The sequence below is a fragment of the Oryctolagus cuniculus genome, chromosome 17 (genome assembly GCF_964237555.1).
Source record: "Oryctolagus cuniculus chromosome 17, mOryCun1.1, whole genome shotgun sequence".
Lineage (NCBI taxonomy): Eukaryota > Metazoa > Chordata > Mammalia > Lagomorpha > Leporidae > Oryctolagus > Oryctolagus cuniculus.
The window spans coordinates 17963778-17978440 of NC_091448.1; the positions used below are offsets into that span (position 1 = coordinate 17963778).

At 48.0% G+C, this 14663-nt stretch overlaps 1 protein-coding gene across 11 annotated transcripts in view; it reads left to right on the plus strand.

The window, feature by feature from the left end:
* The window catches only part of DBF4B (DBF4B-CDC7 kinase regulatory subunit), a 46453-nt gene that overhangs the window by 2273 nt on the left and 29517 nt on the right, over window positions 1-14663 (plus strand). The window contains exons 2-4 of one of the 11 annotated variants that reach the window (XM_070060574.1): window positions 10548-10583; window positions 12455-12624; window positions 12843-14661. The exons of 2 other annotated variants lie outside the window; for them this stretch is intronic. In XM_070060574.1, coding sequence (XP_069916675.1) covers window positions 14643-14661 — 19 coding nt within the window. In that variant the 5' untranslated portion in view covers window positions 10548-10583; window positions 12455-12624; window positions 12843-14642. The remainder of the gene's footprint in view (window positions 1-10547; window positions 10584-12454; window positions 12625-12842; window positions 14662-14663) is intronic. 8 more of the 11 variants (XM_070060572.1, XM_070060571.1, XM_070060569.1 and 5 more) reach the window with 8 other exon arrangements.

Here is a 14663-nt window from a genome sequence, read left to right on the forward strand (position 1 = left end):
TGGATCAGCGGGGTGCGCTGGCCACGGCGGCCATTGGAGGGTGTCTCTCTCACTGTCCACTCTGCCTGTCAAAAAAAAAGAAAAAGAAAAAGAAAGAAATACTGTGTAGCTTTAAAAATGAATGAGGAGGCTGTTTATGTCTTGACATGTAACAAAATGCAAGATATATTGTTAACAAAAGAAAAGTGAATCTTAGGGCAGTGTAGTGTTTGCTACCTTTGGTTTGAAAAGAAGGTGGAGTGGGGGCCAGCAGGGTGGTTAGCAGTGTGGGCGCTGATTCGAGTCCTGGCTGTTCCACTTCCAGTCTAGCTCCCTGAACCTGGGAGAAGCAGTGTAAGATGATCCAAGTACTTGGGCCCCTGCACCCATGTGGGAGACCCGGATGAAACTCCTGAACTGCTGGCTCTGTCACGGCACAGTCCTGGCCATTGCAGCCATTTGGGGAGTGAACCAGTGGATGGAAGAGCTCTCTGTCTTGCCCTCTCTCTAACTCTGCCTTTCAAATAAATAAATAAATCTTAAAAAAAAAAAAAAAAATGGGCTCAGGGGACACGGACTTGCAGGAGCAGAGACGGTGTCAGGGAGGTGGGAGGGCTGTCAACTGAGGATGCTCAGGCCAGTGTTGAGCTGTTTGTTGAATGTATTTACCGTGCGTCTTTTTTTTTTTTTTTTTTTTTTTTTTTTTTTTAGTAAAACCATATTTTCTTCCTTCCCCAGAAGTAGCCACTATGCCTGAGTGTGATGCTGACCTTTCTTTCTCTTGGGTATGCTTAAAGATGGTGCATGTGACCTCACGTGTAGGACTTCCTGCACTAAGTGGATACGTCCTGCACAGTGTATTACATTGTTTGTCACGTGCCTGCCATTCTGCAGGGTGCTTTCTTCACTTAAGACGGTTTACAATATTCACTCTTTGTTCTTCCCTTAAACCACTGGGCACCGCTCCCTTGCTTCCCTAGACAACAGCTCGTCTGTTTCTTTTGCTATTTCTCAATTTTCCATTCTGTGCTTCAATATCTCTTTGCCCACCTGTGGGAAGGTTTCTCTCTACCAGTGAAGAGCAAGCATACTTCTGCCACACAGGCTTAGCAGTAAAAATGTTTCCAAAGGGAGAGTGTTAGGCTCAAGGGTTGAGACACTACTTGGAAAACAGCTGCGTCCCACAGCAGAGGGCCTGAGTTCATGTCCCGGCTCTGCTTCGAATTTCAGCTTCCTGCTGATGCACACCTTGGAGGCAGCAAGTGGTAGCGCAGGTAGGTAGGTCCCTGCCACCAACATGGTTCCTGGCTCCCAGCTGCAGCCTGGCCTTGACTCGACCTGGGTGGCAGGAGACCCATCACTGCCGTCTCCCAGGGTGCCCATTAACAGGAAGCTGGATCAGAAACTGAGGGAGGACTTAAACCAGGGGATGCTCCTGGCTCCTGACTGGCCATTCGAGGAGTGAACCAGCAGATGGACTATCTCTTTCATGCTGTCGCTCTGTAAACTCTGTCTTTCAAATAAAAATAAGTAGTTTTTGAGGTTCTTTTTTTATTTTTTATTTAGTAAATATAAATTTACAAAGTACAGTTAATGGATTACAATGGCTCCCCCCCCATAATTTCCCTCCCACTCACACCCCTCCCATCTCCCACTCCCTCTCCCATTCCATTCACATCAAGATTCATTTTCAATTATCTTTATATACAGAAGATCGATTTAGTATATAAAAAGTAAAGATTTCATCAGTTTGCACCCACACAGAAACACAAAGTGTAAAATACTGTTTCAGTACTAGTTATAGCATTACTTCACATTGGACAACGCACTAAGGACAGATCCCACATGAGAAGTAAGTACACAGTGACTCCTATTGTTGACTTAACAATTTGACACTCTTGTTTATGGCGTCAGTAATCTCCCTAGGCTCTAGTCATGAGTTGCCAAGGCTATGGAAGCCTTTTGAGTTCGCCGACTTCGATCTTATTCCTACAGAGTCATAGTCAAAGTGGAAGTTCTCCCTTCAGAGAAAGGTACCTCCTTCTTTGATGGCCCCGTTCTTTCCACTGGGATCTCACTCGCGGAGATCTTCCATTTAGGTCTTCTCTTTTTTTTTTTTTTTTTTTCCCAGGGTGTCTTGGCTTTCCATGCCTAAAATACTCTCATGGGCTCTTCAGCCATATCCGAATGCCTTAAGGGCTGATTTGAGGCCAGAGTACTATTTAGGACATCTGCCATTCTATGAGTCTGCTGTGTATCCCGTTTCCCATGATGGATCGTTCTCTCCCTTTTTGATTCTATCAGCTAGTATTAGCAGACACTAGTCTTGTTTGTGTGATCCCTTTGACTCTTAGACCTATCAGTGTGATCAATTGTGAACTGAAATTGATCACTTGGACTAGTGAGATGGCATTGGTACATGCCACCTTGATGGGATTGTATTGGGATCCCCTGGCATGATTCTAACTCCACCTTTTGGGGCAAGTCCGATTGAGCATGTCCCAAATTGTACATCTCCTCCCTCACTTATTCCCACTCTTATATTTAACAGGGATCACTTTTCAGTTAAAATAAGTATTTTTTTAAATAATTCATAATCCTACCACCCAGAAATAAACACTAATTTTTTTAAAAAAATATTTATTTGAAAGGCAGAGTTAGAGGAAAGGAAAGGCAGAAAGATCTTCCACCTGGTGGTTTGCACCTCAAATGGCTGCAATGGGCAGGGCTGAGCCAGGCTGAGGCCAGGAGCCTGCAACTCCATCCAGGTCTCCCACATGGGTGTCGGAAGTTCAAGCACATGCGCCATCTGCTGCTACTTTTTTTTTTTAAGTGGCAGTCATTTGAGTGTTACTTTTTTTTTTTTTTTTAGTTTTATTTATTTATTTGAAAGGCAAAGTTAGAGAGGCAGAGGCAGGCAGAGAGAGAGAGGTCTTCCATCTGCTGGTTCACTCCCCAGTTGGCCTCAACGGCCAGACCTGTGCTGATCTGAAGCCAGGAGCCAGGAATTTCTTCCGTGTCTCCTGCACGGGTGCAGGGGTCCAAGGACTTGGGCCATCTTCTACTGCTTTCCCAGGCCACAGCAGAGAGCTGGATGGGAAGTGGAGCAGCTGGAACTCGAACCAGTACCCATATGGGATGCTGGCACTGCAGCTGATGGCTTTACCCGCTACATCATAGCACTGGCCCATGTTACTCTATTTTTAAAATCTACAGATTATACATGATGAAACTAGATAGTTGCTTTTCAATCCTGTGTACCAAAATTTTATTGAAATTGGGCCAGTAAATTTCTGTTTCCCCTGATGTTTATTGGTTATTCTTGCAAACTAATCAGAAGTTACTGCATTTTGTATTTTTCAGAAAAGGATATGAAACCATGTTTGGAAGATTTTTTTAAATTTAGAAAAATTCTGTTTCTTACATTTGTAAATGTTTTTGAAAATGGCACCATGCCATTATTAGCAACAAAGTCACTTACAGGTCAAAATATTTCCAAACATCTGTCTTCAAAATGTGCTCCCTCCTGGCAGTAGTTTCTCTTTAAAGTGGTGATTTTCCTCACCCCTGCCCCTGGCCAGCTGTCTCTCAGCACTGATTGGACTTTTCCTGAACTTGAGCAGTTGTACCTGGAATGTGCAGTTGTATGTGAATCACTAGAAATATTTGTGATTGGGCCGGCATTCTGGCGTAACGGGTTAAGCTGCCGCCTGCAAGCTGGCTTTCCATATAGGTGCCAATTCATGTCCTGGTTGCTCCCCTTCAATCCAGCTCCCTGCTAATGTGACTGGGAAAGCAGTGGAGGATGGCCCAACTACTTGGGCCTCTGTTATCCAACTACTTGGGCCTCTGTTATCCACCTGAGAGACCCAGATGAAGCTTCTGGTTCTTGGCTTCAGCCTGGCCCAACCCTGGCCATTGGAGCCATCTGGGGAGTGAACCAGTAGATGGGAGATCAGTCAATCTCTCTCTCTCTAACTCTGCCTTTCAAATAAATAAACCTTTTTTTTTTTTTTTAGAAAAGAAATACTGTGATTCGTAAAATAAATAAATAAAAGATTATTTATTTGAGAGGCAGTTACAGAGAGAGAATATTTGCGATTGTAATCTCACTTCTTCATGGAAATCTTGTTAAATCATTTGTCCCTCTCATCCCTTTGGGGGATTGGGAAGATTACATCCAGGGGACATAACCAGTAAATCCATTTATCTACCTGTGTAAACCACTGGACCACTAAAGTAAACACCTACAACCTCTTCTGAGGCAAAGCTCCCCACCCCTCCCCACATACCTCAGCTGCCTCACATAACCCAGGACGGTGACAGGGCACTGGTGTCAGCTGGCTTGTGACATAGGAGCAAACCTTGCCTTTTCTTCTTTTAGGTAAAAGTTAAATTTAAATTCTGTTTTCTTTCAGCAGCTCTGTGATCATCTGTCTGAGACACACCTTTTTGTGGAGACCATTGGTCCAGATAATACGTAGAAATGAAATTAATTGTTGGGTTGAATTCCAACTCTTTTCTTCACATCTTTTACTAAACTCACTGTTTTTCTAAAAATTTTATTTGTGAGGCAGAAAGAGAGCACCAGCACCCCTCTTCTGTTTTACTCCCCAGATGCCCACAATGGCCCAGGTGGGACTGGAGCCAGGAGTCAGGAACTCGGTCGAGGTCTCCTGTATGGGTGGCAGGAACCTAAATACTTGAGCCATCACCTGCTGCCTCCCGTGGGGTGCAATAACAGGAAGCTGGTTTGGAAACAGAGCCGGGATTCAAATCCAGGCCCTTTGGTATGGTATGCAGGCATCCCCAGTGTGGCCTAATTATTGTGCCAAACACATGCCCCATAGTCAGGTTTTTGTATCACTGTATCCATTTTCTTTCTTTCTTTCTTTCTTTCTTTCTTTTTTTTTTTTTTTTGACAGGCAGAGTGGACAGTGAGAGAGAGAGACAGAGAGAAAGGTCTTCCTTTGCCGTTGGTTCACCCTCCAATGGCTGCCGCGGCTGGCGCGCTGCAGCCGGCGCACCGCACTGATCCGATGGCAGGAGCCAGGAGCCAGGTGCTTTTCCTGGTCTCCCATGGGGTGCAGGGCCCAAGCACTTGGGCCATCCTCCACTGCACTCCCTGGCCACAGCAGAGAGCTGGCCTGGAAGAGGGGCAACCGGGACAGAATCTGGCGCCCCGACCGGGACTAGAACCCGGTGTGCTGGCGCCGCTAGGCGGAGGATTAGCCTAGTGAGCCCCGGCGCCGGCCCTTTCTTTCTTTTTTAAGATTTATTTACTTATTTGAAAGGAAGAATTACAAAGAGAGGGAGAGGCGAAGAGAAAGAGAGATCTTCCATCCGCTGGTTTACTCCCAGAATGGCTACAATGGTCAGGACTGGCCCAATCCAAAGCCAGGAGCCAGGAGCTTCCACTGGGCCTCCCATGTGGGAGGCAGAGGCCCAAGTACTTGGCTCATCTTCCATTGCTTTCCCAGGCGCATTAGCAGGGAGCCTGATTGGAAGTGGAGCAGCCAGGACTCGGACTGGTGCCCATATGAAATGCCAGTGCTGTGGGCGGCAGTTTAACCTGCTTGGCCACAACAGCAGCCCCCTATATTGGTGTTCTTTCTCTGTTTTGCCAGTTAAATGAAGAGGCAGTAAGAGGAGAGCTTGGGGTCTGATGTCAGGTTTCCTGAATTAAAATCCCAGCTCTGACATTTTCTAGCTATAAGCCACAGAAAAGTTCCAACCTCGGCTTTCTCATTTAAAGCAGAGAATAGGGATGTGAGTTGTGGTGCAGCAGGTTAAGCTGTCACCTGGGGCTCCTGTATCCTATAACAGTATCTGGCTTGGGTCCTGGCTAATGCATGCTTCCTGTCTGATTTCCAGGTAAAGTGCCTGGGAGGCAGCAGGTGATGGCCCCAGTATTTGGATTCCTGCCACCTACAAAGGAGATCTGGATTGAGTTCTAGGCTTCTGGCTTCAGCCTGACCCATCCATCTGTTGCGGACATTTGGAGAATGAACCAGTGGATGGAAGATACATACCTCTGTTTCTGTCACTCTGCCTTTCAAATGAATAAATCTTTTAAAAAATTATAATAGTCGGGGCCGGCACTGTGGCATAGTGGGTTAATTCTCCACCTGCAGTGCTGGCATCCCATATGGGCACTGGTTCTAGTCCTGGCTGCTCCTCTTCCCATCCAGCTCTCTGCTGTGGCCTGGGAAAGCAGTGGAAGATGGCTCAAGCGCTTGGGGCCTTGCACCCACGTGAGAGACCCAGAAGAAGCTCCTGGATCCTGGCTTTGGATCACTGCAGCTCCGGCCGTTGCGGCCATTTGGGGAATGAACCAGCGGATGGAAGACCCCCTCCCCCGCCTCTCCTTCTCTCTGTGTAACTCTGAGTCTCAAATAAATAAATCTTTTTTTTTTTTTTTTTTTTTGACAGGCAGAGTGGACAGTGAGAGAGAGTCAGAGAGAAAGGTCTTCCTTTGCCGTTGGTTCACCCTCCAATGGCCGCCGCGGCCTGTGCGCTGCAGCTGGCGCACCGCGCTGATCCGAAGCCAGGAGCCAGGAGCCAGGTGCTTTTCCTGATCTCCCATGGGGTGCAGGGCCCAAGCACTTGGGCCATCCTCCACTGCCTTCCCGGGCCACAGCAGAGAGCTGGCCTGGAAGAGGGGCAACCGGGACAGAATCTGGCGCTCCGACCAGGACTAGAACCCGGTGTGCTGGCACCGCTAGGTGGAGGATTAGCCTATTGAGCCACGGCGCCGGCCTCAAACAAATAAACCTTTTAAAAAAATTGTAATAGTTAATATCTACTTTATAAGGTTGTCGTGAAAGTTAAAATAGTTTAAAGCAATTTGAACACCATAAGCACTTCATATGTATTTGTAAAATATAATTATTTATAAATAAATAATTTGCATTCCTTTCCTACCCAGTTTTCCATGTCATTATTTCATTGTATTACTCTCATAAGGTAACACCGTATATCTAGACTTCTTTTTATTCAATTTGAGAATCTCCCATTTTTTTCCAAAGATTTATTTTTATTTATTTGAAAGGCAGAATTACAGAGAAACAAAGAGAGGTCTTCCTCTCTGCTGGTTTACTCCCCAAATGGCCACAACAGCCAGGGCTGGGCCAGGCTGAAGCCAGAGCTAGGAGCTTCTTCCTGGTCTCCCATGTGGGTGCAGGGGCCCACTGCTTTCCCACGCACATTAGCAGGGAATGGATGGGAAGGAGAGAGGTTTGAACCAGCTCCCATATGGGATGCCGGCACTGCAGACAGTGGCTTAGCTTGCTACACCACACTGCCAGCCCCAAGAATCTCCATCTTTTAACGTGGAAGTTCAATTCATTTATATTATAAAGTATTTTAATTAAAAGATTTATTTACTTGAAAGGCAGAGCGACAGAGAGACAGAGACAGATCTTCCATGCACTGATTCACCCCCACATTGCCACAGACTGATGCTAGGAAACAGGATGTCTGTCCAGGTCTCCCACATTGGTGGCTGGGACCCAAGTACTTGGGCTAATGGTGCCTTCTCAGACACATTAGCAGGGAACTGGACTGGGGGCAGAGCACCCAGGACCCCACTCCATTATGGGATGCGAGCATCGCAAGCTCCAGGTAAGCCCACTGTGCCGTGTCAGCCCCCAGGTTTCCACTTTCGTAGCTGCCAGTTGACTACCATCGTGTGTTTAAACTGCTGCCTGGCGTTCCCATTGCACATGCTTACAGTTTTTGCTATTGCAAATAGTGCTGTAAAAGATACCTTTGTGACATAAGTTCTATCACATGTATGGGTCTATCTGTAGAGATGGGATTGCTGGGGAGAATATATACATTCGTAATTTTGCTAGCTGATGCCGAATTGCTTTGCCTAGGAATCTGGTACACCCCTGTGCGATGCAGCTTGGCACTATCTAGCAAAATTGCTCTTTGCCAGTCTGTTAAATGGAAATTGGTATTTCAACGTGGATTTAATTTGCACTTAACGTTAACTGAGGTTTAGCATATTGAATTCTCTTTATTTCCTTTGCCTATTTTCAATTATGTTGTTGGTCTTTTCTGTATCTATTTGAGCAAGTGTTTTAAATATTAAAAAATCAGTCCTGGCCGGTGCCGTGGCTCACTAGGCTAATCCTCTGCCTGCGGCGCCAGCACCCCAGGTTCTAGTCCCGGTCGGGGCGCTAGATTCTGTCCCGGTTGCTCCTCTTCCTGTCCAGCTCTCTGCTGTGGCCCGGGAGTGCAGTGGAGGATGGCCCAGGTGCTTGGGCCCTGCACCCCATGGGAGACCAGGAGAAGCACCTGGCTCCTGCCTTCGGATCAGCGCAGCACGCCGGCCCCAGCGGCCATTGCGAGGTGAACCAATGGAAAAGGAAGACCTTTCTCTCTGTCTCTCTCGCTGTCCACTCTGCCTGTCAAAAAAAAAAAAAAAAAAAAAATCCTGTGTTCTGTGATCTGAGCTGAAATGTATTACTTCTTTAAAAAAAAAAAAAAAAAAAAAGTCTAAGCCTGGGGACCAGCACTGTGGCTGTCCAGGTTAAACTGCAGCCTTCAATGCCACTGTCCCATCTGAGAGTGTTGGTTCCAGTCCCAGCTGCTCTGCTTCTGATCCAGCTCCCTGCTAATGCACCTGGGAAAGCAGTAGAAGATGAACCATGTGAGAGACCCTGATTGAGTTCTGGATCCTGGCCGTAGCCTGGCCCAGCTCTGGCTGTTGTGACCATTAGGAGAGTGAATCAGCGGATGAAAGGTCCCTCCCCCCCCCCCCCTTTCAAATAAAGAAATCTTTAAAAATAAAGTCTAAGCTCTTCCTCTTAGGAGTCAAGAAAAATGGTGAAAACTGATCATTTGAATTATATCAAATGCTTACTCACATTTTCTTCTAAGTAGTAAAGCTACCTTTTCTAGTCACTGCTTATGTGCTGAACATATCCTTAACTTTTAAAAGCACTGCCTGGTAGATAATGTTATGCACATGCTGCAGTTGAAAAAAACTGGAGATCACTGAGATTCATTCAACAAGTCCTACTATATGCCAAGCAGGATATAGCAGCAAATAAAACAGACTGCGTCCTTCTTGTGGGCTTGCGTTCTAGGGTTGGGGGAAAGTCGTAAACCAGTAACATAAGGTTCTTTCTGATGGTGGTAATGCTATGAAGGGAATAGGCTGCAGTGGTGTGTCTGGTAAGGAATGGGGGATACTGTTAGAGTGGGGAGGGCTGGGCAGTCCCGTCTGAAAAAGTGAGGTTTGATCTGATGCCTAGAAGAAAAGACCTGGGAAATGGAACTGTTGGTTCGAAGAGTTCAGGCAAGAATGAGCTCGGTGTACCCTGGAGACAGAAAATCTGGCCAGGGCAATGGGGAAGTGTTCCGCGGGTTTTTGAAAGGGAGGGTGGCTTGATTTGTGTTAGGGTGGGCTAAGTGATCAATCATTAAAGCTACTGGTTTCAGGCCCCTTTACATTTTTTAAAAAAGATATTTTTATTTTATTTGAAAGGCAGAGTTAGAGAGAGGAGAGGAGAGAGAGAGAGAACGAGCGAGCTTCCATTCCCTGGTTCACTCCCTGTAAATGCTGCGGTGGCTGGGGCTAAATCAGGAACTTGGAACTCCATCAGGGTCTCCCATGTGACTGACAGTGACCCCGGCAACGGAGCAACCCTCCGCTGCTTTCTCAGGTTGCCTTAATGGGGAACTGGATCGGAAGTGGAACAGCCAAGACTCCAACTGGCACTCATGGGATGCCAGGTGTCGCAGGCTTAACCTGCTGCACCACCATGCTGCCCCCCACCTTTACATTTTTTTAAAAGATTTATTTTTATTTATTTGAAAGAGAGAGGTAGAGACACAGAGAGAGGTCTTCCATCCACTGGTTCAACTCCCCAGATGGCTGCAATGGCTGGAGCTGTGCCAATCCAAAGCCAGGAGCCTCCCCCGGGGTCTCCCACGTGGGTGCAGGGGCCCAAGGACTTGGGCCATCTTCTACAGCTATTGCAGGCCATAGCAGAGAGCTGGATCAGAAGAGGAGCAGCCTGGACTAGAACCAGCGCCCACGTGGGATGCTGGCGCCCCAGGCCAGGGCGTTAACCCACTGTGCCAGAGCATTACCCACCCCTCAAACTTTGCATTTTAAAAAACAAACAAACTGAGGATCCCAAACACCTTTTTTATGTGTCTGCTTCTCTTATTCTGCAGCAGATCACTCCCCACCACCACCAAGTTCAGTACCTTGAAGCCATACTAGTCATTTTCTTTGGGTTTCTGGGGGTCTGGGGCTGAGGGCAGTCTGGCTGGGCTCCCTGTGAAGTTGCAGCCTTCTCTGGGTCCGGGGCTGAAGGAGCTGTGTGCAAGAAGACGCAATCACAGCAGTGGCAAATCGGTGCTGGCTTTCAGCAGGAAGCCTCCCCGCAGGTCTACTTGATCCTCACGTCGACTGCTGGCTTCCTCCAGAGCAGGATCCAAGACGCAGCAAAGCGGATGTTGGAATGTCTTTTATGACCTAGTCTCAGAAGTCGTGCACTATCATTTCTTGTTACTCTGTTGATTGATGGGTCTCTTTAATGTCGCAGGCACCACTGAGGCTGTTCTGGAGACTGGTTGCCACGGTATGGGTAGTTTTTTGTTTGTTTGTTTGTTTGTTTTTAATGTTTATTTGAAAGGCAGAGTGAGAGTGAGAGCAAGAGAGAGTGAGAGAGAAAGAGCGAGAGCACTTCCATGGACTGGTTTACTCCCTAATGCCTGCAACAGCCAGGGCTGGTCAGACCAAAGCCGGAACCCAGAACTCAGTCTGGGAAGAGACCCAGATACTGGAGCCACCCATCATCTCTGCCTCCCATGTTAGCAGGAAGCTGATCTGAAGTGCAGTAGCTGGAACTTGAGCCAGACCCTCTGATTTGAATGTGGGCATCCCAAGCAAGGGTTTAACCCACCACACAATGCCTACCGCCGGTATGGGTAATTTTTTTTAAAGATATATTTATTTATTTGAAAGGCAAAATTACAGAGAGGAAAAGGTAGAGAAAGAAAGAGAGAGGCCTTCCATCTACTGGCTCTCTTTCATCCAGTGATTCACTCCCCAGTTTGCTGCAATGGCCAGAGCTGCGCCAATCCAAAGCCAAGAGTCAGGAGCTTCTTCCAGGTCTCCCACACGGGTGCAGGGGCCCAAGAACTCGGGCCATTTTCCACTGTTTTCCCAGGCCATAGCAGAGAGCTGGATTGGAAGTGGAGCAGCCAAGACTCAAACTGGTGCCCATATGGGATGCCAGCACTGCAGGCAGCAGCTTTACCTGCTACACCACATTGCTGGCCCCATGGGTAATTTTTAATTTCCATTTATAAAAACAAATTTGTATAGGGGGTCGGCATTGTGGCACAACAGGTTAAACCACCACTCATGATGCTGGCATCCCAAAGCAGAGCACTGATTTTTAAGTCCCAGCTGCTCCACTTCCAATCCAGTTTCCTACTAATGTGCCTGGGAAGGCAACACAAGATGGCCCAAGAACTTGGACTACTGCCTTGTGGGAGACGGCTTCAGCCTGGCCCAGCCCCAACAAAAGCCATTTGTGGGGTGAACCTGTGGATGGAAATCTATCTCTCCTCTCTCTCTGTCACTCTGCCTTTCAAATGAAAAAAAAGTCATAAGATTTTTTATATATAGCACATACCCATATTTGTATATAAATATGTTTAAAAGATAAAATATTTGTTGGTGTTTACCATATTAGAAATTAAAACAGAATAATTTAAAATACTATCTTGCGGGCCGGCGCCGTGGCTCACTAGGCTAATCCTCCGCCTTGTGGCGCCAGCACACCGGGTTCTAGTCCCGGTCGGGGTGCCGGATTCTGTCCTGGTTGCCCCTCTTCCAGGCCAGCTCTCTGCTGTGGCCAGGGAGTGCAGTGGAGGATGGCCCAAGTGCTTGGGCCCTGCACCCCATGGGAGACCAGGATAAGTACCTGGCTCCTGCCATCGGATCAGCGCGGTGCGCCGGCCGCAGCGCACCAGCCACAGCAGCCATTGGAGGGTGAACCAACGGCAAAGGAAGACCTTTCTCTCTGTCTCTCTCTCTCTCACTGTCCACTCTGCCTGTCAAACAAAAACAAACAAAAAAATACTATCTTGTTATATTTCAAATGAGCCCACAAGTGTGTTACCATAAATTTAGTGAAAATAAATTTTGCAAAACAAAGATAATTAGAAGAATGGCATTGTTAGGAGTTCTGCAAGTCTCTTTAATATTTGGTTTAACAGCAGATGGTAGCATTGTCATTTCTGCTTCTTTGTATTCCACTGGACACTCAAGAGAGAATGAGAGTGAAATAGAAAATAATTCCTTAGTATTATTTTTAATACTAAGTTTTAACCTCGTGGAATCTTCAACAGGGGTTGGAGGGTAGTGGTAGAACTAGACCACACTTTGGGGACTTCGAGTTAGATTCTAATATGGTAACGAATGGTCCCCAAATCTGAGTAGCTTACAACAAATCCTTTATGGGCTGCCCGTGGTTCTCACGAAGGAATCCAAGCTGACATGGCAGCTTCTGGCTGGGCCATCGTGATGGGGAAAGGAACACAAACCATTGCGGCTCCTAAGTCTTCTGGGTGGCAGTGATGTGGCAGCGTTTTCCTCTTTTCACGAACGAGGTGAGTCAAATGGCCATGCTTCAGTTCATCAGGGCTGCGGGGACAGGCCCCAGCAGAAGGAATACCAAGTACCTGTGCTATACACATTTCTGTGGGGTTCTAAAAATACCACTCTGGGGGCAGGCATTTGGCCTACTGGTTGAGGCACTGCTTGGGGGATTGGCACTGAGGTGCAGTGGGTTAAGCTGCTGGCCTGCAACACCACCATTCCTGATCAGAACACTGGTTCCAGGTCTGGCTGCTCCACTTCTGATCCAGCTCCCTGCTGATACACCTGGGAAAGCAGCGGAAGATGGCCCAAGGGGGAGACCCAGATGGAGTGCCTGTGAACTCTGGCCACTACGGCCATTTGGAGAGTGAACCGACAGATGAAACATCCCTTCCTCTCTGTCTCTCCCCCCTCTCTTTGTTACTCTGCCTTTGAAATAAATAAAATAAATTGTAAAAAAAAAAAAAAAAAAGGCGAAGTTCTTGCATTGGAGTCCTGGCTGTGCCCCTGATTCCAGGTCCTGCTAATGTACACCTGGGAACCAGCAGGTAATGACTCGAATAGTTTGGTCCATGCCACTCGTGGGAGATTTGGTTTGGGTTTTTGGCTCTAGGCTTTGGCTTGACCCAGGTCTGGCAGTTGTATTTGGGGAATAAACCAGCTGAAGCAAGCTCTCTTTTTGGTTCTGTCTCTGAAATAAAAATGAATACTAAAACAATCTCGGTCTGGTTCCTGCATGGAGAGTGTGTTACACTGAGGGAGAGGTCTTGTTAGGAATTGACTACAGTACTTTGGGCAAGAAACGGCCATGGCTTGAGCTGGGGTAGTGATAGTGATCTGATTCAAGATGTAGTTTGGGGGCCAAGTTAGAAGGATTTGTCCCTGGAGTGGTGCAGCACCCCCAGGAAACTTCCACAGGTAGCTAGCTTCTTGGTTTGAGCAATGGATGGATGGCGCTTAAGTTTAATGTGACGGGAAGACCGGAAGGTGGGACGAATGCCCTATTTTGTGGATGTTAAGCATGCGGCCCCATTAGACATCCAAGTTGAAATGTCCAGCAGCCACCGGGATATGTAGTTTGGAGATGTGGAGAGGTCAGAGCTAGGGATAGATAGGACGACATTAGCATGGAGCGGAACTGTAAAGGGGCACCTGGCTGAGATTATCCCTAGGGAGATAAGGAAGCGGGCCAAGGGTCCGGACACGGGCAGACGCCAACGTTTGTAGGTGAACGGTTCCTCTGGGTTCAGCAGAGATGGGGCGGAGGAGCTGGCCAGTTAGGTAAGTCGCAAACAGATGGGGTGCTGAGTCATGGAAACAGAGCCGAGAGTTTCAAAGATGAACGGACTGTCCGTGTTCTGGAAGGCGCCTGTGGCGAGGATCGCGTGTGCCCGCAGTATTCGGGAACAAGACTGGTCAAGGGCGGCCTCAGTGAAGTTAGGCTCCAAGTCCAACTGGATGGGTGAAGAAAACATGGAAGTGGGGAGTGGAGACGCCTCTTCTACCAAGATTTCTGACGGGTAAGGGGACAGTGATGGGTACGTGGACGCTGTACGTGAACTGCGAATGCTCTGTGTCAGGCTCGTGTTGATGTTGATTATTCCAACTGCTAAGAATTTCGGACCACCTGGGGGTGAAGAAGAGCGAAGATGCCTCTACCAGACTCCAGGTGCGGACGGTCCGTTAAGGACCACGGCCCTCCCGCCAATGAAAGGCCGAGAAGCGAGGAGCTGGCCAGAGAAGGCGGAGCCGAAAGCCAGGACGCGAGGGGCGTGGGCGGAGGATTGCCGGGTTAACATTGTCCTACCCCGGACGCCGTAGTGCCGATCTCGCGGCTGTTACTTTGTCTTAGGGGCGGAGCCCGCAGGAAATTTAAACCGAAGCCGCGGCCGAGGGCGCCCAGAGAATGGTTTCGTAGTCGCACGGTAACAGCCTGGACTCGGGAGTCTGGGAGAGCTCCTGCAGCCGCGAGTGTAAGACGGAGGCCCTGAGGCGGGAGTACGGAGGCCGGGAAGGAGGCGAGCGCTCGATGAGCGAGCCGGGACAGGGT